At 48.9% G+C, this 27,705-nt stretch overlaps 7 protein-coding genes across 7 annotated transcripts; 3 read left to right on the forward strand and 4 right to left on the reverse strand.

The window, feature by feature from the left end:
* Positions 1 to 104: 104 nt before the first annotated feature.
* P174DRAFT_432988 (trifunctional fatty acid synthase subunit FAS2) lies at positions 105 to 5,658 on the reverse strand (the record flags this gene model as incomplete). The annotated part of the gene is made up of 3 exons (XM_024825787.1): positions 105 to 215; positions 275 to 5,220; positions 5,301 to 5,658. 3 exons carry the CDS (start codon positions 5,656 to 5,658, stop codon positions 105 to 107), a joined length of 5,415 nt encoding a protein of 1,804 aa, XP_024680138.1.
* A 2,563-nt stretch (positions 5,659 to 8,221) lies between these two features.
* P174DRAFT_491665 (tetrafunctional fatty acid synthase subunit FAS1) lies at positions 8,222 to 14,599 on the forward strand (the record flags this gene model as incomplete). Its single annotated transcript, XM_024830829.1, has 3 exons — positions 8,222 to 10,236; positions 10,272 to 14,059; positions 14,114 to 14,599. Exons 1-3 carry the CDS (start codon positions 8,268 to 8,270, stop codon positions 14,597 to 14,599), a joined length of 6,243 nt encoding a protein of 2,080 aa, XP_024680139.1. The 5' UTR covers positions 8,222 to 8,267.
* Positions 14,600 to 15,167: 568 nt separating this feature from the next.
* P174DRAFT_462085 (transcription factor IIF subunit TFG1) lies at positions 15,168 to 17,498 on the reverse strand (the record flags this gene model as incomplete). Its single annotated transcript, XM_024830091.1, has 6 exons — positions 15,168 to 15,412; positions 15,483 to 15,662; positions 15,692 to 15,722; positions 15,779 to 16,084; positions 16,147 to 17,237; positions 17,342 to 17,498. The coding sequence occupies 6 exons, from the start codon at positions 17,496 to 17,498 to the stop codon at positions 15,168 to 15,170; spliced, it is 2,010 nt and encodes a 669-aa protein (XP_024680140.1).
* Positions 17,499 to 18,451: 953 nt separating this feature from the next.
* On the forward strand, positions 18,452 to 21,424 carry P174DRAFT_422703 (putative lipase/serine esterase; the record flags this gene model as incomplete). The annotated part of the gene is made up of 3 exons (XM_024825071.1): positions 18,452 to 18,501; positions 18,598 to 19,476; positions 19,561 to 21,424. 3 exons carry the CDS (start codon positions 18,452 to 18,454, stop codon positions 21,422 to 21,424), a joined length of 2,793 nt encoding a protein of 930 aa, XP_024680141.1.
* A 330-nt stretch (positions 21,425 to 21,754) lies between these two features.
* Positions 21,755 to 23,096, reverse strand: P174DRAFT_410117 (inositol monophosphatase family protein). Its single transcript, XM_024824229.1, has 3 exons — positions 22,871 to 23,096; positions 22,736 to 22,817; positions 21,755 to 22,606 (listed from the first exon to the last, which is right to left on the reverse strand). The coding sequence occupies exons 1-3, from the start codon at positions 22,992 to 22,994 to the stop codon at positions 21,928 to 21,930; spliced, it is 885 nt and encodes a 294-aa protein (XP_024680142.1). The 5' UTR covers positions 22,995 to 23,096; the 3' UTR covers positions 21,755 to 21,927.
* Positions 23,097 to 23,594: 498 nt separating this feature from the next.
* P174DRAFT_240424 (protein HGH1) lies at positions 23,595 to 25,363 on the forward strand. Its single transcript, XM_024821432.1, has 5 exons — positions 23,595 to 23,869; positions 23,943 to 23,988; positions 24,067 to 24,170; positions 24,229 to 24,342; positions 24,423 to 25,363. Exons 1-5 carry the CDS (start codon positions 23,864 to 23,866, stop codon positions 25,260 to 25,262), a joined length of 1,110 nt encoding a protein of 369 aa, XP_024680143.1. The 5' UTR covers positions 23,595 to 23,863; the 3' UTR covers positions 25,263 to 25,363.
* Positions 25,364 to 25,861: 498 nt separating this feature from the next.
* On the reverse strand, positions 25,862 to 27,694 carry P174DRAFT_410125 (diacylglycerol/lipid kinase family protein). The gene is made up of 2 exons (XM_024824230.1): positions 27,611 to 27,694; positions 25,862 to 27,553 (listed from the first exon to the last, which is right to left on the reverse strand). Exon 2 carries the CDS (start codon positions 27,547 to 27,549, stop codon positions 26,143 to 26,145), a length of 1,407 nt encoding a protein of 468 aa, XP_024680144.1. The 5' UTR covers positions 27,550 to 27,553; positions 27,611 to 27,694; the 3' UTR covers positions 25,862 to 26,142.
* Between the last annotated feature and the right edge of the window lie 11 nt (positions 27,695 to 27,705).

The raw sequence follows: 27,705 nt of genomic DNA on the forward strand, positions 1-27,705 counted from the left end.
TCAATCACTTGAAAGCATCTAATTACATGATATCCCATAACATAGTAGTATACTCTATTCATCGACACGAACAATAATACCAGCGTATCTTGCATACATTAACATCAGAACTTCGAGACTGCCACCGCGACAGCCTGAGAATCGCTGTGACTGATACTGACGCTCACTTGTTTGACACCAGCTTGCCTGGCAGCTTCGGCTGCAGCGCCGTGGAGCTAGGAAAATGTTAGTGGTGGAATAAGAACCTGCGGTTATCAGAATGGGATAAACTTACGTTGACCACAGGGGCTCCGCTTGTATCACTCAAGATTTCGATATCTTTCAGAGGCGCACCGGCGCCCTTGCTGCACACACCCAACGATTTGAAAACTGCCTCTTTGGCGCTCCATCGGCCAGCGAATGAGGACTGTGGCGATGGTGCCTTGCGACAGTATTCTTGCTCACTGGCAGTGAAGTTCCTTTCGATGAAGGTTTCATTTTCAATGTTGACGGCGTCAATGTTCTCTACGTCCACCCCTATCCTGGAGTCCTCTTCGGCATGAGCCTTCGCGAGCGACTCAACCACCTGTCTGGTGCTCTCAGCATCCTTGTCGCTGACCTTTGGAGGCACGGCTGGGAACTTCAATTCGGATGTCTTCTTATCAACGGCCACTCGGTAGTCTGGGTTGAGGAAAACGTTGCTCTGGATGTTATCTTCGTAGGGCGCCTTGTTCTTAGCGACGAAGATGCTGTTGTTGATCAGACCATTATGGAAGAAGCGATACGCCTTCTTTTGGCGAGACTCAACCTTCGCCTTGTACGCCTCGAACTGAGAGCGATCCAGGGTCGCGTAGAGGTACTTGGGGTGAATACCGATAACCTGAGCACCCTTCTGACCGAAACCGAAAGACGTGACGGAGAACGCTTTGATTCCGTCCGTTTGGATGCTACGGCTGGGATAAACAATGTAATCGAACTTCTCCATGACCTTGTCAACGTTGTCTGCATTGCGATTGCCAGGTACCAGACCGCTGTCGAGAACTTGCAAGCAACCATTGAACATCCATGCACCGGCGGCACCCTTTGGGTGACCAGTAAGGTACTTCTGGAAAATACCAAGAACAGCATTTCCCTTCTTACGGCCCAGATGTTTCATCTGCTGGCAAATGACGTCGGACTCATTCTTGTCATTTGCAACCGTAGAAGTACCGTGGAACGAAGCAACACCGATATCGTCGATCGTGAGACCCCAAGTAGCAAGTGCACCACGCAGAGGCGCAATACGAGAATCTTGCTTCCAGAAGTTGTTGCCCAGGCTGAATTGAGCATCCTTCTCTTGCCGCACAGCCTCCCGTTCAATGTGCCGGGCACGTTCCTGCGTGTAATCGGATAGGTCAGATGACGCAAGCCCTTGCGCTTTCATGGCCTCAATCTCTTCTTGAAGATAGAGCAGTTCGGACTCTTGCCATTCCTTAATCTGCTTCCTACGCAGATCCAACTGGCGGCGACGGTACTTGATATCCAGCAAAGGCGAGGGGAATTTGCCCGGGTTTTCGCGTGCAGTGGTCAGAACACCTTGGCCGGGGGCCGGGACAGAGCGGCCAATCTTGTCAGTTGCTGTCGTAGTCAGGGCAATGACACCATATATAGGGACTCCCATGTCTAGGGCAAGTTGGGCACTCATGATGAGCTGCATACCGCAGCCCTGCGACTCCATGAAACCAGCACGTGTGGTAGTTGTGGGACGAGACATCTCTTGCGGGGTACGGCCATGAGCAAACTCATCCTCCGCATTGCTGGTGGCTTTCATGTTGGCAAATTCGTATGAACCTTCCTCCTGGAAGTCATCAAAACCGCCAACAAAGCAAACTCGAGCCTTGCCTTCAACAATCGTTTCGTACCCGATGTCAACAGACTCCACAGCAGTGGCGCATGCACCCACAGGGGTCTTGATTGGTCCGGTAGAGGAGAGGAGCAACATGTTAACCCAGGCGCTCATTGTGTTGATGAAAGACTCCTGTAGAATGTCCTTCTGGAGAGGCTTGTCCAGGTATCGATCCTTGTACATTCCTCGTAAAGCATGGGTGCCGCCAATGCCTGAACCAATGCAGTTTCCAACTTCAGACAGGTGCACATATTTGTAGAATTCATAAGGATCAGTGACACCGGCCGACAGCATAGCTTCAGCTGTGCAAACAAGTACAAAGAGAGTTACAGGATCAACCTGCTCTATGATATCGTCGGGAATACCATATCTCTTTGCATCCCAGCCAGTGGGAATCTGGCCAGCAACGAGGCGATCGAACTGCAAAGCTTTAGGAATGAGAAGGGTTGCTCCCTTCTTAAGGCGGACTGTGAACTCTCCGGACTCTGGAAGCTCAAAGATTTCGACCTTCTCGCCATGCTCGCGCTTGAATTCCTCCGCAGTCTCTTTCGAAGCTTCAAAAGGCTCAAGATCTTCCTGGATAACGATCTCCTGAAGAAGCTGCTTCTTCTTGGGGTCGTAGCCCTTGAAGAGTTCGGGCTCGATGAGTCGAATGCCAGAATGCTCCAGAATGTGCTTCTCGTACTTGGCCTTGACATCCTTATCATCAACTGGCTCACCAGTCTTCGCGTCGACCCAACCTGAGTAGGCCTTGCCCTTCAGCGGGCCGTTATGGTGCTTAATGAGGCCCATGATCCAGGCCATCTCAACGCAGCCCTCAAGCGAGAATTTGCCGTAAGCCTCCATTTCCCAACGGGTACGGGAGTTACCCCAAGGACCAACTTCAGCGAAACCGGTAACGACAACAACTTTGTCCAGGTTGACCATGCCCTTGAGACTCTCGTTCAAGGGCTTCACTTCTTGCTCCCAGTCTGGCAAAGTGGGGAATTGGAACTTGATGTTTGCGCGAGGCTCTGCGATCACCTTCTTGTACAGGAGTTCACTTTCCTCACCGTTGACAACCTTGTTTTCGATTGCAGTTTCCTTGATAACCGCTTGGCGAACATCGCTTGTTTCCATAATGTCTGTCCGGAGCTTGGTCATGAGACTCTTCAGGTCGGGGATAAATTGAAGGCCACCATTAAGGTCAGCCCAGACCGGATCGAGCTGACAAAGGTTGACAATTGCAGGAGCCATCAGACCGAGCAAATTAAATGCCATTTCTTGCTGCGAGAAGGTGCGAACGCCGAGTTTCTCGACACCCTCAGCGACCATGTTGTTGCCGCTCATCAAGCCTGTGCCACGTGTCCATCCAATGACTGCACCACAAATGGTGAGGTAGTTACTCCAATTCTCCGAGTACCAGCGATTGAAGAGCGTCTCCAGAGCAAGTTTGGACTCAGAGTACAGACCGTCGTTCCCAAAGGTGCCGTGGTTCGGAGACAAGGGAAGGATGACCTGTGCCGGTCGAGTCTCAAAGCCATGGGTCTGCTTCTGGGTCTTGATGCAACCCAGGAGCCGCAGAAGGTTGGTCAACATGATGCGATGGGCAAGTTCAGATTTAGAATCGATAGAGTCGATTTCCCGGCCATTTTCCGGAATTGCGGCAAACGGCACGACAAAGTCCAGGTCCCAGCCGAGACCCTTCTTTGTATCGTAGATATAGTCAACCAGAGCTTCCACATCCTGCTTGCTGCCTTGGTTGAATGGCACCACCACGAGTTGAGAACCACGCGCGCCATAACGAGCATACATGGCTTGGTAGTATTCGGTGACTTCCCGGGAGAATCGGCTCGTTGTTACAATCACCTTGGCACCACCGCTAATCAGGCCTTGCAGAACCTCAGCTCCAATAGAGCCAGCACCAGCACCTGTCATTAGGACATTCTTGCCCTGGAAGGTCAAACCCGACCGAGAAGCGGACTCGAGCACGTCCAAGTAGATACCTGTGAGCTTCTTGTTGTATTCCCACCCGTGCTCATGCTTCTTCTTGAGGTGCAGGAAAGGTATAGTTTCCACCTTACCAGCTCTAGGGCTGCCATTGCGCTTGACACCGCTCCGACCAGCTTTCTTGGCGTCGCCATTCTCCTGTGGCATGATTTGGTTCTCATTCATGCTGAGAGCGCGAATGACTTCCTTGTAAAGCGCATTGAACTGAAGCTGGGATGATTTGGACATGCGATGTTGCTTACGAATCAGCTTGTAGACACTCTTGAGGTCATTCCGCACTTTGGTCCGGTTACTGTATTCAGAGATGGGACCACCCTCAGCCATCTGCTTGACGTAATGCTCCAATTTCCTGGCGCTCGCCCGAGGCACCTCCTTGTAGGCAATATTGCCTCGGGCGTCGATTGTTGTCTGGGGCCCGGTGGGGATCGCAACGTCCTTATAGACGGGGGCGACTCCGAGAACCTCCTTGCAGTTCTCGATAAGTTGCTGTCCCAGCTCCTTGGCGAGTTGATACGTTTCGCCACGCTCAGTAGGACAATTGTCGATGTGATACTGCATAAAATCAAGTAGGAGAGGATTGGAGCGGTTCATGATACGGATACACTGGCTGACGATTTCACGGTCCACAACCTTGAGCCTTCCAAAGATAATGTCGTAATACATGCTCAAAGCATCCTGACGAGCCCAGTTCCAAGACGAATCATAGACGCGAGCCTTTAGTGAATCGAAAGCTGGCTCAATACCAGACGCGTACACGTCACCATGTTCTGCTTGCCAGAGATCAAGCTGTGCTTGCAGCGCATTTTGAGTCTCTTGGGAAGTGATGAATGCCTTCTGGCCCGCACGCAGGTCCATCTTCAAGTAGCGCGCAATGATCTCCAGTTGCTGCTTGAACAGTGCCCGTTGATCTTTCGTCAGAGCATCGATGGCGGCTGGGTCCATGAGCATGCCACCAGCACCGGACCCACTGTCGCTGCCAGCCGTAGGAGCAGAGAGATTGATTCCTGCATTGGCGGCATATTTGTTGGTAACGTCGTCGAGGTATGCCTTCGCATCCGGCTCCGACCCAATTCGGGAAGGAGGCTCCATGGTGAGGGCAAGCAGGAGGACGCCATCTTGCCTACCGGGACCCAAGCCCCATCGTGTTTCCAGATATTTCCGAACAGCGGTAATGTTGAAACCTCCGGGCATTTTGGACGAGACTAGACGAGCAATGAGAGACGAGGACTGCTTGCCCAATTGGCCATTGAATGTCGCCTGCATCGAGGCACCCAATTCATCCAAGGGTGTGTCCTCAGGTTTCTCCGGCGTGGACCCAAACTCCTTGCCCAAGTCTCCCAGTATCTCATTCTGTAACGTGGACTTGCCTGTTCAATAAGAGATAAAGATGATGAGTTCCAAAAGTTCAGTTGCATCACGAGTTTCGAATGAGGGAATTGAAACGTACCTCCAACCAGGTCTTTGATGGCTTTGCTGAGAGGAACGTCGGATAAGCCCTTCTTCAACTTTTGTGCGACTAGTGTCCGGAGCACATCTACCGCCGTGACCGGAATATCGTCGACTGCTGCTGCTGGTCCGGCGCTAGGAGCGGGGGCAACTGCGGTAGGAGCTGGAGCTGCAGCTGCAACTGGGGCAGCAGGGGCTGAAGCTGCAGGTGAGGCAGCTGGAGCCTCTGCTTCTTCTTCGACAGGATCCACGTCGTAGTAAATTTCCTTCGCATCCTTGTTGTAGCAGAGAATTTGCCGCTGGACCGAAGTGGCAGCGTCATACGCTTCATACTTGGACGCGAGCGTCCTCCTTGCCATTCCCCCCAATGTGTCGGCGGGTCCGATTTCCACAATCCGCTCTGTTCGCTTTTCTGCAAGAATGACATCCTGAGTTTCGATCCATCGCACCGGGACGCAAACTGGTAAGCCAAAAGCTCAACCAGTAAGGTGTGGGCGAGCTCTTGTTCAATTTCAGGCCGCATGACTGGAGAAGTAGGTATCAACTACGATGAAGAGGTGAAAGGTATAGGCGGAAGCGGATCACCAAATGCCCGGAAGCACTGATCAATAAGGTGAAATGAGTTCGTAATACGGCCGTTGCTCTGCGAGCAAATGCTTCAAAAGAAACCGACGTCGACGGCCACCGACGGAGGAATGGGACTCTCAATTAATAACTAGTAATTTGTATAAGGTAGTCAACAACCTTGGACTGAAATGACCGAAGTTAGCAAGGGTTGAAAACAAAAAGAAAAGGGTAAAAGCAAAGTAGGAAGAAGGGCAAGGTGATGCTACAGAGAGAGCATACTCTAACGTCCCTCTGTTTAGAATTTGAACATAGATACGGAGCGGTTGGAAATTTTGTCGGCAATGAACTACCTTAGAATAATAGGAACGGTAAAGATGGTAAGAAACATGAAACTCACCCCAGCTTGGAACCGTACCATAAATGGTGGGGTACAGTAACTTCTTCAATGCAATTAATTACCCAGAAAACTCACGTAGCAGTGAAATAATTGTCAATTTTGACAATTGCATAGAGTATAGAAAAGAATCAAGCTCCAAGAAATTGTAAGAACAAGGTACCTTAGAAATCACTATTCTATAAATTACAGATGGAAGGGAAAACAAAAGTGTATTAGAGTACTCCATAGGTTCCTACTATGAAATCTGTTGTTCAATGGATGTTCGAAAATAATGTGGATGAGAAAAAGACATTAATTACCGAGTACTGGTGAGTATTTGGTGAGTGTTGGGGCGGCTTGGTTGACAGGGTGGATCGCTTCTACAGTACTAGTCCACAGCCAAGCTAACCTGCTAGGAGCCTAGGACAAAGTAGACAGAGCTTCCTAATCCTATATTAATATTCTACATTAAGGTACAGAGTTTAGAGTAACACGTCCCTTACTCAATCTTTCGACGGCCTGGAACTAAATCGTCAATGGATAGTACTAAAGCCAGCCATGTACCCCATAGGGCATATCTAGATACTGTTGAACTACAACCTATTGCCTGAGGTTTGGCGGGAGAATGCCGGAGAAGTCCGCAATGGATAATATATGGGCTATTATTAAGTCGCAATCAAGTAATCTGTACATGTATAAGCCCTTCAATGGAAACACGTCTATCATTAAGTATGATTATGGACATTGTACCCTACCGCTTCATCTAGTACCTGGATTTACTAAGGTGGTATCTAACTGGTAGGTAAGCTTCCAACATTTCGAGCCGCACCAACCACGGTACAAATGATACTACCTTGAAAAGATTTATTTCAAGAAATGGCAGAGGTCTGTAATTATTTACTACATAGCGAAGGGCTCACTCATAATAAAAATGATATTGCGCTTAATAGAGTGATCCATCTATAGCCTATAAGTAAATTAAGAGATTCTTAGGGGAATAGTGAATCTCATACCCGAACCTCTCTACCATATACTACTCAGTGTACCATAAGATAGTCGGCTTGCCGTCGAGTCTCATCCTGGCCGATGTCCTCTTCATGTCGTGTCATGTATTGTCACAACCTTATCGGGTTCAACCCAACCATTTCCGTTGGACCTTTGGGGAGGTTATATGACCCGCCATGCCTCATTGGGCCACTTCCAATTCAACCAGCCCCAAAATCTCGGCTTTTTCCCTCCTCCTTCCGGCCGGTTCAACATATTGATGTGTGCAGGGATCTAGCCCGCTTGTCTGACATTATCATTTCGGGACATCTTGTTGGATGACGGACCGTATTGTAGGTACACTAGTAGGTACTTACCAGAGAAAATCTACAAGGTACTACCTCACAGAGTACAGAGTACGGAGTAGGAAATTCATAATTTGGATTTGGACTGTACCTAGGGAAGACCTAGTGCGTCTCTCCATCAATCTTTCTTGTGGCCATTTCCAGAATACGGACGCCAAAGCTTGAGACTCTCTGCAGTCTTTTTTCTCCCTCCCCCCCATCCCGCATCTACGTCCCTTCTTGACTCTGCCAGTGACGGGAGTATTTTGTTTTATGCTCCTTCGTCTCAATGCTGTAAATCTTTTAATTCTTTCTTTACCACGATTTATTGTTCCCCTGATTCTCAATTTCTTCTACTTTCTTTCAATTACTGGACGACGATCCAGTTAATGTGAAATCAAAGCTAGCGTCATCCAGCATTGCAGACAGTTTTTGGAGCAACAGGTAAGCATTGACCAGACCTCCGGTCGTCCTCTTGATTTTTGGTTGGGGAAGCGTACAAGAAATAAGAAATACAAAAAGTGTCAGCTGTTGTTCAAATAATGGACTGCAGGAATGAGCGAAAGAAGAGACATACCCACCAGCTTTTACTTGACTTTCCTTTCTGATATCTGTTCAATTGCAGAATCCCGTTGTGTCCGCGCGAATTCGACGACCATATTCGGCTCCATTGTGATAGACACAAGAGTACGATAAAATGTACGGAGCATCGACGGGCCCCCAGACGGGCATCAACACGCCACGCTCCTCACAGTCACTGCGGCCACTTATTCTGACTCATGGGTCACTCGAGTTTTCCTTCCTCGTGCCTACATCCCTCCATTTCTATGCTTCACAATTAAAAGATACGTTTACGGCATCCCTCCCTCAACCGACAGATGAGCTTGCTCAGGACGATGAGCCCTCGTCGGTGGCCGAGCTTGTAGCACGGTATATCGGCCACGTTGCTCGCGAGGTCGAAGAGGGCGAGGATGATGCACAGGGAACCTGTCTGGAAGTCCTGAAGCTAGCTCTTAACGAGTTCGAAAGAGCCTTCATGCGCGGAAATGATGTCCATGCCGTGGCAGCCGCTCTTCCGGGTATTACTGCCAAGAAAATCTTGGTTGTTGAGGCCTATTATGCAGGAAGGGCCGCCGCTGGACGGCCCACCAAGCCTTATGAATCTGCACTATTCCGAGCCGCCTCCGAAGAAAAAGCCAGTATTTACTCAGTCTTCGGTGGCCAGGGCAACATCGAAGAGTACTTTGATGAGCTGAGGGAAATCTACACGACTTACCCGTCTTTTGTGGAGGATTTGATCTCTTCATCCGCTGACCTATTGCAACAACTTTCCCGCGAACCGGAGGCCAGCAAGCTCTATCCCAAAGGACTGGACGTCATCCAGTGGCTTCAGGATCGGGACTCCCAGCCCGACACCGACTACCTTGTGGCAGCTCCTGTGAGTTTGCCATTAATTGGATTAGTCCAATTGGCCCATTTTGCGGTTACCTGCAAGGTTCTAGGTCGGCAGCCCGGTGAGATTCTAGAGCGGTTCAGCGGCACTACAGGTCACTCTCAAGGTGTGGTCACCGCTGCAGCGATTGCCTCGGCAACAACATGGGAGAGTTTCGAGAAAGCGGCCAAAGATGCCTTGACAATGCTCTTCTGGATTGGTCTTCGCAGTCAGCAGGCTTACCCTCGGACTTCTATTGCCCCGTCCGTGCTGCAGGATTCGATTGAGAACGGGGAAGGAGTCCCAACCCCTATGTTGTCCATTCGAGATCTGCCGAGATCTGCTGTCCAGGAACACATTGATACCACCAATCAGCATCTTCCTGCCGATCGTCATATCTCTATCTCCCTGGTCAACAGCGCTCGTAATTTTGTGGTCACTGGACCACCTCTGTCCCTCTACGGTCTCAACCTTCGCCTACGCAAAGTCAAGGCTCCCACTGGCCTGGATCAAAACCGGGTTCCGTTTACGCAGCGCAAGGTTCGCTTCGTCAACAGATTCTTGCCAATAACTGCGCCATTCCACAGCCAGTACCTCTACGCAGCGTACGACCGTATCCTCGAGGACCTGGAGGACATTGAAATCTCAGCTAAGTCCCTTGCGATCCCTGTCTACGACACCAAGACGGGCGATGATCTCCGGCAAAGTGGCGACGCCAATATTGTTCCATCCCTGGTTCGCATGATCACCCACGATACAGTCAACTGGGAGAAGGCAACTGTCTTCCAAGGGGCCACTCACATCGTCGATTTCGGGCCCGGCGGTATCTCAGGTCTTGGTGTTCTTACGAACCGCAACAAGGATGGTACTGGAGTCCGAGTGATCCTCGCTGGGGCTATGGATGGCACCAACGCCGAGGTCGGATACAAACCTGAGCTGTTTGACCGCGACGAGCACTCTGTGAAATATGCCATTGATTGGGTCAAGGAGTACGGCCCCCGTCTTGTGAAGGACGCAACGGGCCAGACTTTCGTCGATACCAAGATGAGCCGTCTTCTGGGCATCCCTCCCATCATGGTAGCCGGTATGACACCAACTACGGTACCCTGGGACTTCGTTGCCGCAACAATGAATGCGGGATACCACATTGAACTTGCTGGGGGTGGTTACTACAACGGAAAGAGCATGACAGAGGCCATCTCCAAGATCGAAAAGACCATTCCTCCTGGCCGTGGTATTACTGTCAATTTGATCTACGTCAACCCCGAGCTATGGCTTGGCAAATTCCCCTCATCGGGAAATTGAGGGCCGACGGTGTACCCATTGAAGGCCTCACAATCGGCGCTGGTGTTCCTTCCATTGAAGTCGCCAATGAATACATTGAAACCCTGGGAATCAAGCATATAGCCTTCAAGCCAGGCTCGGTGGATGCTATTCAGCAGGTCATCAATATCGCCAAAGCCAACCCGAAGTTTCCTGTCATCCTTCAGTGGACCGGTGGTCGTGGTGGTGGTCATCACTCCTTTGAAGACTTTCACCAACCAATTCTACAAATGTATAGCCGCATCAGACGGTGTGAGAACATTGTCCTAGTCGCTGGCAGTGGCTTCGGTGGTGCTGAGGACACTTACCCTTATCTCTCCGGAGCATGGTCTTCGAGCTTCGGATATCCCCCGATGCCCTTCGACGGGTGCCTCTTTGGTAGTCGCCTGATGATTGCCAAAGAAGCGCACACATCTAAGAATGCTAAGAAGGCAATTGCTGACGCCCCTGGTCTTGATGACAAAGATTGGGAGAAGACTTACAAGGGTCCTGCTGGCGGTGTGGTCACTGTTCTTTCCGAGATGGGTGAACCCATTCATAAGTTGGCGACAAGAGGTGTTCTGTTCTGGCACGAGATGGATCAGAAAATCTTCAAACTTGACAAGGCGAAGCGCGTGCCAGAACTCAAGAAGCAGCGTGATTATATCATCAAGAAACTCAACGACGACTTTCAAAAAGTATGGTTCGGCCGTAATGCCGCTGGTGAGGCGGTCGATCTTGAAGACATGACGTACGCCGAGGTGGTTCATCGTATGGTAGAACTCATGTATGTCAAGCATGAATCGCGCTGGATCGATTCCTCTTTGAAGAAGTTGACTGGCGATTTCATCCGTCGTGTCGAGGAACGATTCACCACCGAGGAAGGGCAGGCTTCTCTGCTGCAGAACTATTCCGAGCTCGATACTCCTTATCCGGCAATTGACGACATATTAGCAGCTTACCCTGAAGCGGCTACTCAATTAATCAATGCGCAGGATGTTCATCATTTCCTTTTGCTTTGTCAGCGGCGCGGACAGAAGCCTGTCCCATTTGTGCCGGCACTGGACGAGAACTTTGAGTATTGGTTCAAGAAGGACTCTCTTTGGCAGAGTGAGGATTTGGAGGCCGTGGTTGGGCAAGATGTCGGAAGGACCTGTATTTTGCAAGGTCCAATGGCAGCCAAATTTTCTAACACCATAGACGAGCCTGTCCAACAAATCCTGGATGGTATTCATCAGGGTCATATTAAGGGTCTTCTCCAGGACGTCTATGGCGACGACGAGTCCAAGATCCCTGTCATTGAGTACTTCGGAGGCCGGCTGCATGAAGCCGTCAGCGAGTTAGACATCGACGGGCTCACAATCTCTGAAGATACGAACAAAATCAGCTATCGTCTATCATCCTCTCCCTCAGGCGATCTTCCTGATCTTGACCTGTGGTTACGCCTCCTCGCTGGCAAATCATACTCATGGAGGCACGCTCTCTTCTTGGCAGACGTCTTTGTTCAAGGTCACCGTTTCCAGACAAACCCGATGAAGCGGATCGTCGCACCCACCCCGGGGATGTACGTGGAGGTCTCGTATCCAGAGGAACCACCCAAGACCACCATCTGTGTGAGAGAGCCTTATCAATCCGGCAAACTCGTCAAGACTGTGGAGGTGAAGGTCAACGACCAAGGACAAATCAGTCTCACACTTTACGAAGGCAGAACTGCAGAGGGTGGTGTTGTGCCTTTGAGCTTCTTGTTCACGTACCATCCCGAGGCCGGCTATGCACCCATCAGGGAAGTCATGGATGGTCGCAACGATCGCATTAAGGAGTTCTATTATCGGGTCTGGTTTGGCAGCAAGGATGTCCCTTTTGACACCGCTACCACGGCAACATTTAGTGGTGGTCGGGAAACTATCACTGCCCAAGCTGTCGCTGACTTTGTGCACGCTGTTGGCAATACTGGGGAAGCCTTCGTTGATAGGCCCGGAAAGGAAGTCTTCGCCCCCATGGACTTTGCCATTGTTGTCGGCTGGCAGGCCATCACCAAGCCCATCTTCCCTCGGACAATCGACGGGGATCTTTTGAAACTGGTCCATCTTTCGAACGGATTCAAAATGGTCCCTGGTGCTCAACCCTTGAAGGTTGGAGACGTGTTGGACACAACTGCCCAAATCAATGCTGTGATCAACCAAGATTCCGGGAAAATGGTTGAAGTATGCGGTACTATTCACAGAGACGGGCAACCAATCATGCATGTCACCAGTCAATTCCTATACCGAGGATCGTACCTGGATTTTGAGAACACTTTCCAGCGCAAGGATGAGGTTCCCATGCAAGTTCACCTTGCTTCAAGCAGGGATGTTGCAATTCTACGGTCGAAAGAGTGGTTCCGTCTAGACGAACCCGACGTCGAATTGTTAGGTCAGACTCTCACTTTCCGTCTCCAGAGCTTGATCCGGTTCAAGAACAAATCTGTATTCAGCCACGTTCAGACAGTCGGCCAGGTGCTGCTTGAACTTCCCACAAAGGAAGTCATTCAGGTTGCAACAGTGGACTACGAGACCGGAACATCTCATGGTAATCCGGTCATTGACTATCTTCAACGCAATGGTACGTCCATAGAACAACCGGTCTATTTCGAAAACCCTATTCCGTTGAGCGGAAAGACACCCCTCGTTTTGCGCGCACCGGCATCCAATGAAACATATGCTCGGGTTTCAGGCGATTACAATCCAATTCACGTCTCTCGTGTTTTCTCTAGCTATGCCAATCTTCCGGGGACCATCACACATGGCATGTATACCAGCGCCGCTGTTCGCAGTTTCGTCGAGACCTGGGCCGCTGAAAACAATATCGGCCGTGTTCGAGGCTTCCATGTGTCCCTCGTCGGTATGGTCCTCCCCAATGATATGATCACCGTGAAGTTACAGCATGTTGGTATGGTGGCCGGCCGTAAAATCATTAAGGTTGAAGCCAGCAACAAGGAAACAGAAGATAAGGTTCTTCTGGGCGAAGCCGAAGTCGAGCAACCAGTAACCTCCTATGTCTTCACTGGACAGGGCTCTCAGGAGCAAGGAATGGGTATGGAGCTGTACAGCAGCAGCCCAGTCGCCAGGGAGGTTTGGGATCGGGCAGATCGTCATTTTATCGAGAACTACGGCTTGTCCATCATTGATATCGTCAAAAACAATCCCAAGGAGCTCACTGTCTACTTTGGTGGTCCCCGTGGAAAAGCCATTCGCCAGAACTACATGTCGATGACTTTCGAGACAGTCAACGCGGATGGCACGATTAAGTCCGAGAAGATCTTCAAAGAAATCAATGAGGACACAACATCATACACATATCGGTCGCCGTCTGGATTGCTCTCTGCAACTCAGTTCACGCAACCGGCACTGACACTGATGGAAAAGGCAAGTTTCGAGGATATGCGCTCCAAGGGCCTCGTCCAGAGAGATAGCAGCTTCGCTGGTCATTCCCTGGGTGAATACTCCGCTCTCGCCGCTCTTGCGGATGTCATGCCTATTGAGAGCCTGGTTTCCGTCGTGTTCTATCGTGGTTTGACTATGCAGGTTGCTGTCGAAAGAGATGAACAAGGACGTTCGAACTACTCTATGTGCGCCGTCAACCCAAGTCGCATCTCAAAGACATTCAATGAGCAAGCCTTGCAGTACGTCGTTGAGAACATTGCTGAGCAAACAGGTTGGCTATTGGAAATTGTCAACTACAATATCGCAAATATGCAGTACGTTGCTGCTGGAGATGTAAGTGTTCCCCCTTTCTTCCTTCTCAATATCTCCGCATTCTAACTTCGACAGCTCCGCGCTCTTGATTGCCTTACAAATGCGCTCAACTATCTCAAGGCTCAAAACATCGACATTCCAGCATTAATGCAGAGCATGTCCTTGGATGACTTGAAGGCTCACCTTGTCAAGATCATTCATGAATGTGTCAAACAAACCGAGTCGAAGCCCAGGCCTATTGTCTTGGAGCGAGGCTTCGCCACTATTCCGCTGAAAGGAATCGACGTGCCTTTCCACAGCACCTTCCTTCGCTCCGGTGTCAAGCCTTTCCGATCCTTCCTGCTGAAGAAAATCAACAAAACTACCATCGATCCGAGCAAGTTGATTGGCAAATATATTCCAAATGTCACTGCCCGCCCATTCGAGATCACAAAGGAGTATTTCGAGGATGTGTACCGACTCACAAACTCTCCTCGGATTGCCCATATCCTGGCAAATTGGGACAAGTATGAAGAGGGAGGTGAGAACACTTCACGCGCCACAGGCACCACCACTGCCTGAAAAGTTGAAAGGAGATGCTATTACAGAGTCCTGGCCTTTCCATGCTATGCTACCTTAGCGTTAGGTTCTGCTTCTTGGTGCCCTCGTCTACACATCTCGTATGATAGCCCAACATAATAGATTTCTGTATTTAGGTTTAATGACACTATATTTTTGTTCTTCATATGGTCTGTAAAGCGTGATTATATCGCATTGCTCCTCACTGGCCACTGTGTGAGCTGCATTCGCAGGACCAAACCGAAAACCTGAGAGTCATCGCTCATCTCTACACGGAGTAGTTTGGCCGAGTATGGCAACGCTCTAAAACATTATATCGCCATATCGACAAATTAAGTCCCAAGTCAACACTAGCGATTGTACAGATCTTATGCAAGCGGTGACGAAAAATTGCTCACTCCATGACCACACATGTATGTAAGAAAGGGAAAAAGTAAGAATAGCCTTGCGAGCGCTCGATACTCATGTTGGAAGACTGCAGGAGTGTGCATTGGGCGCGACTCGGCGATAGACCCTCTGAATTACAAAGGTCCTAGAGAACAAATGCGTCTCAGCGTTGTCGGAGTCTCATTTATCTCTGACCATCCTTCAGTACACCTGGCCGCAATAGCCGGTCCTCTTTTCCGTACACCCCGACATCCTTGACTATTGCAATGAATTTGCGGTGATTCTCCTTCGACTCGCCTATGCGAGGCCGAAAAATTTTCAGAAGATCACTGCTTAGTATACCTGTTTGAGGTATGGCGGCATGGATTTCTGCTGGAGTCGGGAAGCTTAGAGTGACGGAAGGAACCGGTGTAGAGACGCGATTTTGCCCTGCATGCATAAGTTAGTTCTATAGGCGGACAGGCAGCTGTGAAAACATGAGCATCTAGTGAGATCTTACCCCTCAATGACTCGGGACTGCTAGCACGACTTGCGCCGAGGCCCTTACTGCCTATAGGAGTTGGACTGCCTGCCCTGGATCCTTGAGGAGTTCCGCCTTGTGATGTCGCTGCAGGTGGGTTAAGCTTCAATTTCTTAATTTTTCCGCTTTCACTCATCTCCCCTCCAGAGGCGGCCCCCCCTCAGCATCGCTAACCGATCCCGCGCCACCTGCGACGTTCCGGATGCGTTTCTTACCAACCTGTACCGATGAAAAATGAGTACAATTAACAGACAGTTACGGTTGGAGAAACTCACTTGTCCTGGAGGCGCAGTTGGCGACAGGGCACGAGAAGTTGGCTGGGGCGTAAGCTGAGAAGAAGGATGCTTGCTCTTTGCCTTTTTGCGAGAGGTATCTGTGCCACTTGCATCTGATACATTTGGAGACCCAAGCCGTTTCCGCGACGCTGCACCTGGGCCCTTCTTCAAGGGTTCAGTGTGCTTCGGACGGCCAGATGGGGTAACATTTCCCCTTGTCGAGGGAGCTGAATCCTTCTTATTTTTGTCCTCTTCAGCTTTTCGCTCCTCTTCCCGTAATCGTTCAGCTTCGCTATCATCAGAGCTCTAAGTTGAACGTAACCTCATTAGCGTAACTGTGTAACCAAATAAGATCCAAACGAACACACCTCTTCATCAGAGTAGGGGTTGACATCAGAGCCACTGCTATAGTCGTAATTCTTCTCTCGTTTTTTGAGGGCTTTGCGGACCTTCTTGCCCAGTATACGGCGAGCTTCCCGTTCTCTCTTTTCCCTGAGCTCCTCTTCTTCGTACTCTTTTTCATCCTTCAAATCGAAGACATTTGCCTTCAACTGATCTTGTTTGATCCGCTTTTCCGCTGCCTTAGTCTCCTCGTCTTCGTTGAAAAGATCATCATGCTCTTCATCATCTGCAAATCGATCTTCTTCAAAATCCATTTCATCGGCTTCCAGGCCGTCAGCACCTGCTGGGGTGCCTTGTTTACCAGCGTAAACCTTCCGTTGTTTTGCGAATTGTTCCAATTCCTTACGCTGTGCTTGCTCTTGTTGCTTTTCCATAAACCACCTGGGATCTTTGATTTTTTTTGCCATAAATCGTTCCGCTTCTTCAATGGTTAGAGCTCTGAATTGGCTCTTGGCACCGAATTTATACCATTTCTCTACTGGTATCATCCTCATCCTGCCGTTCTCGGGCATGAATACGGCATGTGTTTCAGAAAGAGCGGCTTCGTAGTTTCCCACCCAGATATTCTTGTTGTCAAAGTCCTCGAGATGCCAAGGTAAAGCCTCTTCGTATTTAATCCGTGCTCTGGCGACCTCTTCAGGTGTCATATCTGTCTTCGACACTTGCTGCGTCTTTTGTTTCGGAGCATTCGCCCGCTTGGGTGCTGACCCCATGGAAGGGGCTATTTGGGCCAAATTTTCGGCACGCTCTTTTTCTCTCGCGGCCTTTCTAGCTTCGAGCTCCTCCCTCTCCGCATCACCTAACTGGTGACTAGATTGAGGCGTCAACTTCTGTGTTTGGCCTTTGTCCTGATTCATCTCTTGCGTCTTTGCTCTAGGGTCTCGACGTTGAAGTCTGACAGGTCGAGTAAATTGAGACTCATCACGAGGATCGATAGTCTTCTTGGACGCGAAGCGAGCAATGTGATGTTTCAAGCCTTCTCGCAACGATCGCTTCGTGATCACTATGGGATAATCCACATAAGTCTCAGACATTAAAGGACCGCTGAAACCATTCACTGAGAAATCATTTTTGGGGGGCCGGGGGCAGCTTTCTCGGCTTGGGTCGCGGGCGTGATATTGGAAATTGCTGGAGGAGCTGTTGTTGGTTTTGTGGCTATACCAACAGAGGAAGCCGAAGTGGCTGCCGGTCGTGCTATAACCCTCTTTTTTGGCCTGACTAAAGGGTCTGCAACTTTAGGACGACGAAATCGCATCGGTGGAGCTTTGTGAGCGCTTGTGTGAGTTTGTGAGTTTGCATCACTGGCAGGTAAAGTCATAGTGATCTATAATTCAACTGCGCCTGCTGAGATAATATTTAGGTTAAGAGAGATGTCAGTAGTGCTATTAACGAATAAGCAGGAACAACTGGGATTCTGTTTATGCGCAGGTAATAAGTGAGAGGCTGATAAGCTACCTTTCACCAGAGGCAACAGGAGGTGATGTGATGTATGGTCTTTATGATTACATAATCAAAGCTTATCAGATTACCATTCACATGACTGGGTTGTAGATAGGGAAGGCCTAAGAAGACCAGGGCTAACTTCCTTAGCAGGGAGTACCACATAGATCTTTGTACCCCTTACATATCTAGAAATTGCATGACTAAAGGGAGAAGATACTCCATACCTATGGTTCGTAACTTCGTAAGACCTGATATAGCTTACACCAGGTACCTACAGGTATCTCCTTAAGAGTGGGCAACCATAAGAGAATGTCGAGGTTGCAAACTCTTTGGCCTGTAAATTGGGAGTACAGAATAATACATAGACTTAATCATTACAGAGCAGAGAGTGGTTCTTTAGCGCATATAAAGCACTATAACCCATAATAACTACATGAGAGACAGAATATTTTTTTTTCCTCTGGTCGTACAGAGGTACTGTTGTAATGATCTCTATGTAGATCAGTCCCGTGGCGAAGAGGCTAAATCACTCCGGTCTGCCCCTAGTTTCTCAGGGTATTTCTCAACTTCTTACATATTAAATAATGCCATGATTTAACAATCTCGAACCGTCGCTTTTACAATATCCTTGGAGATCATAAGAATTGTGGTCATCACTATAACAGAGATGATTCCGTCTATATCCAGATGTTCATCACGCCTCGATTGTATCTTACCTCCCAAAGGCCAGATCAGGAAATAGCTTCTTCCTCACAATTCAAGTCCCTAAAATTTCATTCAATTACTGGGTGGCAAGCAGACACAGTACAAACCAAAAGAGCTACTGATATGTTGTTGGTGCATCAAGCTGGCAGTGTCCGTGTAGGAGAAGCAATCAGGTTCGTCTTTTGTATCACATTATACATCTCCTTGGTCCCACCAGGTGTAGTTCCAATATACTCTACTCATGATACTAATCTGTTGTTCTCGAACAGATACACAGTGACTTACACACCAGTAGCTGACAATGCCCATCCTCTACCAGATGTGCTACATGTCAAGGTCAGAAACACTTCTGCCATCGCTCTGCGGGCTGCGTACCTGCATGGGCCATATACTCTTTATGCCTCCTGCTATCCTTCCACATTTGGCCCTCATGCCCATTCCCAGGATGAGGAAATCGAGGGGATCCCTCAGTTTGAACCATACCTTAAGGCAGGAGGGAGCTGGAAAGCAATGATCCCTATACCGAAACGCCTGCATCGAATTCCAGAGACGTCCGCATCACCCGACAGCATTCAAAAAGTGACATGGGTTATCGAGATAATATCGCAGGTCATTTTCTCCACCACAGCTATTGTCAATTATGAGCTACTCATCGGCCGTGACGAGGAGTCAGTTGAACTCCCCTACAGTGGCGGGTTATCGGTCGGCAGGCTTCACCCGGCAGCTCACTTACAGGATCATGTAACGCCCACAACGAAAGGCAGGCAAGTGGTTGCTGCGAAAGGCGTTTTTTCGAAATCGGTTTGTTTGCGTATAGATGACACCGCCAGTCTCTGGAATACGCCTCCTTTTCCATCTGAACACGATGCCGTTGACCACACTGGATCTCCGTCGAATATCCCACCAGCGAACAGAGAATCAGTGGAAAGGGCCAACCGACTCGACACCACTCGGCAAAACTGTGCGCGTCGAAAAAAAGTTCACCTTGTCGTACTTACACATGGTCTGCACAGCAACCTTGGAGCAGACATGCTTTACTTGAAGGAAAGCATTGACGCTGCAACTAAGAAAACACAGAAAGGGGCATCTTGCAAGTTGAGACAAAATTTGGCTCCGCAGGTGCCGAATGGAGTCTCTTCTCTAGATCGGTAAGCTTCGGAATTACTTGCGTTAAGACAATTATTTTTTATCCGGCTACCCGTTTGACCCTTCTGACTTAATGTTGGCTGAAGTTCCGTTCGCGATGATGATTCGGCCGATCAAGACGATATCGATGACGAACAAGTCATAGTTAGAGGTTTTGCTGGTAATGCAGTACGTACTGAACGCGGAATACAATATCTCGGCAAGCGACTTGCGAAATACGTCTTGTTCATGACATACCCAGATCAACCCTACAGACCACTCAAACAATCTAGATCTAAAACGTTCACTGAATCACTCGGTGCATGGAAGAGTGTGAAGGAAAATGTTTTTAACGATCCTTCTGGGTCTCGAACGCCTGCAGATGAGGCAGAAGACGAGCATCGTTACTACCAGATTACGAGTATTAGCTTTATCGGGCATTCTCTTGGAGGTTTGGTTCAGACGTATGCCATTGCATACATTCAGAAACACTCGCCTGAATTTTTTAATCTGATCCGCCCTGTCAACTTCATCGCTCTAGCGACACCTTTCCTTGGGCTCAGCAATGAGAACCCTATGTATGTCCGCTTTGCTCTCGACCTCGGCCTTGTCGGCCGGACAGGCCAGGATCTAGGGTTAAGCTGGACTGCTCCCAGGGTACGGAGCGGGTGGGAGGCGGTAATCGGCGGCAGGGGTACTTCTACAAAGCCACGGGAACATGTAGATCATGGCCCTAAGCCTTTGCTAAGGGTACTTCCCTGTGGTCCAGCTCATGAGGCGCTTTCCAAGTTTGACCGTCGCACGGTCTATTCAAACGTGGTTAATGATGGGATTGTGCCTTTGCGAACTTCGTGCCTATTATTTCTTGATTGGAGAGGGCTGGAGCGCGTTGAAAAGGCAAGAAGACAGAACGGCCTTGTTAGCACAATGGCGGAATGGGGATGGGCAGAGTTGACCGGTGCTAATTCGGTCTCACTTCGGTCACCTCATTCTCCTATCGATAGCAATGCGTCGCCCGCCAGAATTGATTATCGCGATAGCGGCAGGATCAATTCTCCGTCAGAGGAGGTCCAACAACAAAGGCAAGCTGAGACAGTCCAAAATGCTTCCATTGTTGATTCTCCGGTCTTATCCATTGGCGAACGCGCAAGCCATCCGCCGCAAGTAGAGCTAGGCGGCTCAAGACAGAATCAGGAACCTAGGATATCTTCGATTCAGCCTTCGCTCAACCCGCTGAGCGCGTTTTTCTCGATTTTTCGGCCGAAGAGAGGAACAACTGTATCATCTAGGCATAAACATACAAAAGTCTACAAGCGGAGTCAGACTCTGAGTACCACGTCTGACTTCGCCCATGCGTCCACCTCTACACCGTTTCCCCTTGAAGAACCTCTTTCGCGACACTCTTCTTGCGAGGAATACGGGCTTAACGCTCCCCCAAGAACCACATTTTTCGAATCAGCCGGAGATCTTCTCATGCCACCTCTACCACCGGTTCAGTTTATTGTTAATCCTGCCTCCAGGCCAAAGACAATCTTTCACGACCGTATATATTACCCCGAGGACATACCTCCTCCTTTGTCTGCCAAGCGCAAGACCTCGCCATTGAGCTCTTTTGAGAGTAAGCCTTCTGATGGTCCGCGGGATTTAGGCTGCGATGAAAGACGCTCTACCAATGACGGAAATGCGATGCCCGGTGGTCTGAAAGTTGAGGAGAAAATCGCCAGGGCTTATCACCGTGGAATGTCATGGCGCAAAGTCCTTGTTCGCCTTGAACCAGATGCCCACAATAACATCATCGTGAGGCGAATGTTCACAAATGCGTACGGCTGGCCCGTAGTGAAGCATCTCGTCGATACACACTTTCGACAGGATTCCCTGAACGAGAGTCAGAAAAGGCCGGGAGAAAGCGTCCAGGAGGCACATATACCTGTAGGGACAGCTTGCGATACGGATGGTGGAACTCAGTCCTAGGCTGGTTTGTTGGATGAAGAAACGACTTCAACCTGCACCTCATACGGCGCCGGCCAATTTCTCAGCGATGCATATCTAAGCTACTCGACCGGTGAGAGCATCGCCAGTCCGCAGTAAGCCCTTCGACCAAGGCCAGAACTCATGAAGGGGTGAAAATAGCACCGTTGGCGCGCAATCAAGCCGTCAATAGCTAGGGTGGAGAGTCAGACTATCATTTGATAACGTAGACCAAAATGCCGGTAATTGCAAGCCGGATGTAGGCATCTAGACTACAGGACACAGGCATGCCGGAGAATACCTTAGGTATGCTGAGTTTTACATATTGCCAAACTGATGTGTCATCGTGTCTGAGATGTACATTGTAACATGATGGTGGGAGTCTTTCTCCCTCATTAGACTACTCAATATTGTCAACCACTTTCCTCGTTTTGTATTGAGAGCAAGGCTTGCGGCAGCCGGAGACCGGCAGGGCGTGCTTGAAAGCGCCCAGCTCACTATTCAAATCAATACTCGAGATGGCCTTGTATATGCTCCCAAAACTCCTCGATGAGCTCCTTCTGTCCTGCTTGATTTGGCGATCCTCGGACTGCGAGATACTTTCGCCCATCAACGCTGGCTTCCCAGTTGCCAGGGTTGCCGTCAACGATTATACCGCCAGCTTCTGTCAGAATGACCCAGCCAGCGCAAACATCCCACGCCCAGCAACCACCTTCCCAATACAAATCGAGATTCCCGCATGCGACGGCGCAAAGATTTAATGCAGCTGAGCCCATGCTACGCATTGAACGTACCATTGCACCACCATCATCCTTGGTTTTACCGAGTTTTTCAAATGTCCGTATCTTCGTCGCCCAATTCTTGCCTGCTCTCTCCGAACCCCACTCAACGCCGATGAGAGCATTCTCTAGGCCATTCAATGGCTCAAGGCTCCTAGCGTCGAGCGGAAGTTTAGTGTTGCGATTTAAATACGCCCCTTCTCCACGAATGGCGGAGTAGAGGGTATTGTTGAACGGATTGTAAACAACACCAACGACCGGTTTCCTGTCGATCGCAAAGCCGAGAGAGATGCATGCATATGGGAATCCGTGCACAAAATTGACTGTACCGTCGATGGGATCGACGACGAATGTGGGGGCATCAGTTAGTGGACTTGCAGGGTCATATGTCTCCTCGCCATGAAATCTATAGTGGTGGACTGTTAGCTCTTCTCATCGCTAATTGAGTGAGAGTGACCTGAAATAAATAACCAACTCCGTAATCATCTCTTTGGCCTGTTGGCGAACATTATAGAAGGGGTCGTATATGACTTACTGGTACTGCGGATATCTCCCTGCTAACGCTGTAGATATCATTTTCTCAACCGCACGATCATATTCAGTGACGAGATCTGCGGCTATGGAAGAGGTGAATACCTTAAACCCAGCTGGGCACAGACTGGAAACTCACTGTTCTTCTTTGACCCTGTACTTCCTGTGTTCGGCAAGGCATTGGTAATGATTTCTCCAGCCTTGGAAGCTAGTTCTATCAGAAAATCATGTATATCCTTGAGGTCAATTGTTTCTGCACCCATGTTTCTATTCTTCCCTCTTTTGTAATCTGCGAAGAGATGACTTGTTTGGCTTTACGCCCTGGAAAGAAATCTAACTGGATGTTCTTTGATGATTTCGAGCCCCGCCGTTAAAGTTCGTCTGTCAGAATGGTCGACTTTAGCGTAATGAGCCATCCATACATATGGAGTTGAACACATTACTATTCTGGCCCACTTCTACTTACCTTGACTACAGAGGGTCCAACCCTTACGCGCTTCTATTTGCTGAGGGAACATGAAGACTCCATACTGTTTCATCAGTTTGATGATCCTATATAAGTTGCTGGCATACATTCACTACGCTACCTAGAGTTGTTTTCTTGTACCCGCTTTTATGAGGAAAAGGGATAAGATTCGTTAGATGTAGGATTCATCCGAGTCTTGAACCCTGGAAGAATTAAGTCTGCTTGCAAAGCTGCCGAGTATTAGTAAACATTCGAATTTATTTAAACCATATTTAAGGAAGGAAACAGCGTAAGGCAATCTGTATACCGGACCAGAGGAGGGGTAAGTTATAATTTCATAACCCCACACCAGTGACGTCGGAGAAAGTCCCCGCACCAAAAATTTTCCCGTAGATAGATCTAATACTAAGGTAGCATGTATCACTCCACTTACCTGCAATAACAGCGAACGAACGAGGGAAAAGAGAGGAAAAAGGGGGAAACAAAAAGTCTTAGCTTCAGTCTATAGACTCTACTGTCTGTTCTTTGTTTTCCCGGTCCCTGGAATTCCACTTCAGTATGCCAACAGTCTTAGAAGAGGTGAGTCTGCGAGGTCCTAACTGTTAGCTGGGGAGATGGGAACAAAGAAATTTCAGATGGAAGAGAAGGAGAGGAAACTCTCTAGCAATGAAAGCAAGCAAAATTGGGGACCCTTTTATGGAAGGATTAGGGAAGCTAATCAGTCTTTATCTCTCCATGGATACAGCTTGTTGAGTTCCTCCACCATGGAAATACTCAGATAAGACAAATTGGTAGAAACGTCCCTCTCGATCAGGGAGCCTGAGCACTCAAACATCAGTTGAATGGTCTAACGCTTGCGTCCAATTTAGCATGCGAAAACCTCGTTGGCTTCTCGACCGCTCAATCGGACCTCTTCAAACGTCATCAGCTTCTTCCAGTGCGCGATCTCAAGCTTCTGGTTCGAGATTATACTGTTAGTGATGAGCTTCTAAATTATCGAATTTGGGAACAGACTTGCTGAAATTAACTAGCCAATCGCGAAAAATGCACTTACAATTCTCATCAATATCTGTTCTGACCAGGAAGTATTGGCAAATCTTGCGGAAGATGATGCGTTTATAGAGACTCTCATGGTGAAGATAACGGTGAGTATACTAAAGTCTTCTTTCTGCGACGCTTAAGGAGATCGGGGTCTATGCTGACAACTCGGTCAACAACCTGAAAGGACGTCAAGGAACCAATCGCGGATGACATTGCTATGCTCTTCGCCAATCTCGCCAAGTCAGATAAATTGAGCCGGCTCATTACGTTGAAACGGAGGAATGCCGAATCCGTTTCCACGTCTACTATGGCGATCGATCAACTGATGGATTGTTTCGTGAAAGGCGCTGAGGGTGCTTTAAATAAGAAGGCCAATTTTGATTATCTCTCCTATTTATTCGCCGATCTCTCTAAATCCGAGGCAGGGCGCGCATATTTTACCACCCGACAGGATTATGACGGTGTTGTCCCTGTCACTAAATTGACTGTCTTCACTGAGCATGAAAGTACAGTTCGGAGAAAGGGGGTGGCGTCAACGATCAAAAATGTCGCTTTCGAAATTCCGTTTCATCCGACTCTGCTCTCCGCAAACGAAGCCAATCTACTTCCTTACGTGTTGCTGCCGATTACAGGGCCGGAGGAATTCAGCGAGGAAGAGTCAATGGCAATGTTGCCAGACCTGCAGCTGCTACCCCCAGATAAGCAGAGGGATAGTGATAACAGCATCATTGTAACGCACCTGGAGACATTGTTACTGCTGACAACGACACGAGAAGGTCGTGACAAAATGAGGGCTATCAATGTGTATCCCATCATCCGGGAATGTCATCTCCATGTTGATGATGAAGGTGTGCGCGAAGCCTGTGACAGGCTAGTCCAGGTGCTGATGCGTGATGAGGAAGGAGAGGAAAATGCCAACCAAGCTCAAATTGAAGGCACAAGTTCTATCTCTTCATATTCAGATATCCATATACAGCAAGGGTCTGCACAGAATGATGACGAGAAGGTTGTGGAATTGTTCTAATATGAATGGCATTTCTTGCTGTGGGATTCATTAGGGGACATCAGCTGCTTATATTGTGAATACAGTACTAGCTTAACTACTGATCCATTACTCATTGTGCAATCAGCTTTTCCCCTTAAATTTAATGCGGCTATTTTCTGGCAAGAGAACAGGATTGCACCCTAGCTATCCACTAAACATATTTATCTAAACACCTTGCCTTCCCTATGCGCTTATAGTTCGCCTCTATGATTGAATGCTCACTAAGATGTCTTGCTTAATCATTAAACTTACAAACCTGGTAAAGTCAGGAAACTCCCATCATTTAGAGATTAAGAAATCATTGCTATTGTCACCATAATTAGCATCCTGTGCCCCGACTGCATCCAACAATTAGGGACAAGTTCACCGACCCGAACCCGAAGAGCAGTAGGCTCTGGTTGCCATAGTCACCTTGGGTTGACTTTGTGTAAAGACGCTTCTGTACAGGTGCGGCTGTATTTCTGCTAGAATCATTGACCGCCGTTCAATCCTGGAAGTGCGGCTGCCATGCCCAGTGGGCTACTGAAGACTGCATAAGAATGGCTAGTAGCGTCATAGATAGCACAAAGTAGTTTATGGGAGCATTTCCAGAATTGATAATAAGTATCCCGTGAATCAGACTAGTACATGTTCCCATATGCTTCTATTCTCACGGCCAGCCTGGATGTACACGAATGCCTAACGCCCGATGTAAGTGAAGACCGCCACCCGTGGTCATTCGAATATTTTCTCTGATGCATATGTATCGAGGGCACTCGGCGCCCTCGGTCCCACCCCCTATCATTGATCTCGTTGAAGACACCTTGTCAGGTCAAGACGAGTATATGGGAAATCACTTGAACACATGGTGTTCAAGCCATCAAACCAGTATATTTACGCGACCCGTAGATCCTTTCAGCACTTCCATCCAGCCGTCTTCCTCAATGATGACGATTTTCCCATCTATGCAAACTCGCCTCCACTTCTGCTCAACCTCACGAAAATCGATTCTGAAGCCTTCAACTTCCGTGTAGAGGACGCTGCTTTCGTGTACATGCCGGCCCCCATCATACGCGAGAGACATTAGTTGCATGGCCTTTTCTGCGGAGACGGCGCCAAAACGGATTATTCTCAACCTGCCATCCAATGCAACCGACTCCGGCGAGATGAGAAAGTCTTTCTCGAGCCTTGGAACGAGTGTAGCCAGTACGTACATGTGTTCTCCGCATTCTAGGGTGTCCAGGGAGTTTTCATTGGTCGCTATGTTAGACCGGAATAATGTGATATTACCTTTATACCTGTGCGTCTCGACGCCGCTAGAAGGGAAAAGGAGCTCCTTGGCTGCCATCTGGAACCTCTCGGCTCCGAACCTTCTATATTCCGAAGTGTCACTGTCAGCAACTAAGGCAGCGTGGAAACCCCAGCTCGCGACAACCACGCCGTGAATTGAATTCACTGAGGACTGGGTCATGGAGCTATCAAGCATAGGAATCAGAGTGTGACCCTCATCCGTGACATATTGCACACCAGGAGAAAAATTAGCGACTAAGGTGGGTATAGGTTTCGGTGACCCTTTCAGCAGGACAGTCAAGCCTGCTGTCGGGCGAGAGAGCAGCCCTAATGAGCTTGCCATGGCATTACCTGTCCCCATCGGTATCAGAGCGACGATTGGAGGAACAAGTGAAACACCGACAGCACCATGGAATGAATCGACAATATCATTCAGGCCACCATCCCCAGAAAGAAGAATAATTGTTTGTGTAAAACCAAGTTTTGCACGACCAATAAGCCTTGATTGACAGAGTTCGAGTATAGATTGCGCTGATTGTGTCTCATGGACTTCATACTCTGTCAATCCGATATGTGCCAAGAACGGTTGTACAATGTTTTTGAAGAAATTCTTAGCCTTCCCGGTCCCTGAGGGAGTCGAGATAATGACATGAAGATCAATCACCTGGTCCACCGAAGGCTTGAGATGTTGGGGAAGTTCCGCACAGAAATATCGTGATAGTAGCGTTGATGGTGGAGAAACCAATTGTATACTTGCCAGAGAAGACCCACAATCTCCCGGAGGAACAGAAGTCGCCTCTTTTCGACCATTTCGTAGATAGAGCATGTTGTAGTTCTTTCCATCCTGGCTAGCATGCGGTAGGATGCAGATCACATCATCTATGGCAATCCTAAGCTCCCTCTGCCCCTGAAGTTCACTGCATTGAATGGCGCCATTGGAAAAATTACAAGAAAATTGCGAGGCATCAGCCCATATAGCATCTGGCAAGGGTTCCATTTCTCTATTTTAGCACCTGAATCAGTAGGTTTCCTACTAGAGGCGACATGATCCAACTTACGTTGCTCAGGAAGGAGGGTTAAGATGTGGCATTGAATAATGGTGGGAAAGACTGCTTCTGCGAGCAAGCAACAGCATGGCGGGGTGGGGGGAAAT

Source organism: Aspergillus novofumigatus (genome assembly GCF_002847465.1).
Source record: "Aspergillus novofumigatus IBT 16806 chromosome Unknown P174scaffold_6, whole genome shotgun sequence".
Taxonomy (NCBI): domain Eukaryota; kingdom Fungi; phylum Ascomycota; class Eurotiomycetes; order Eurotiales; family Aspergillaceae; genus Aspergillus; species Aspergillus novofumigatus.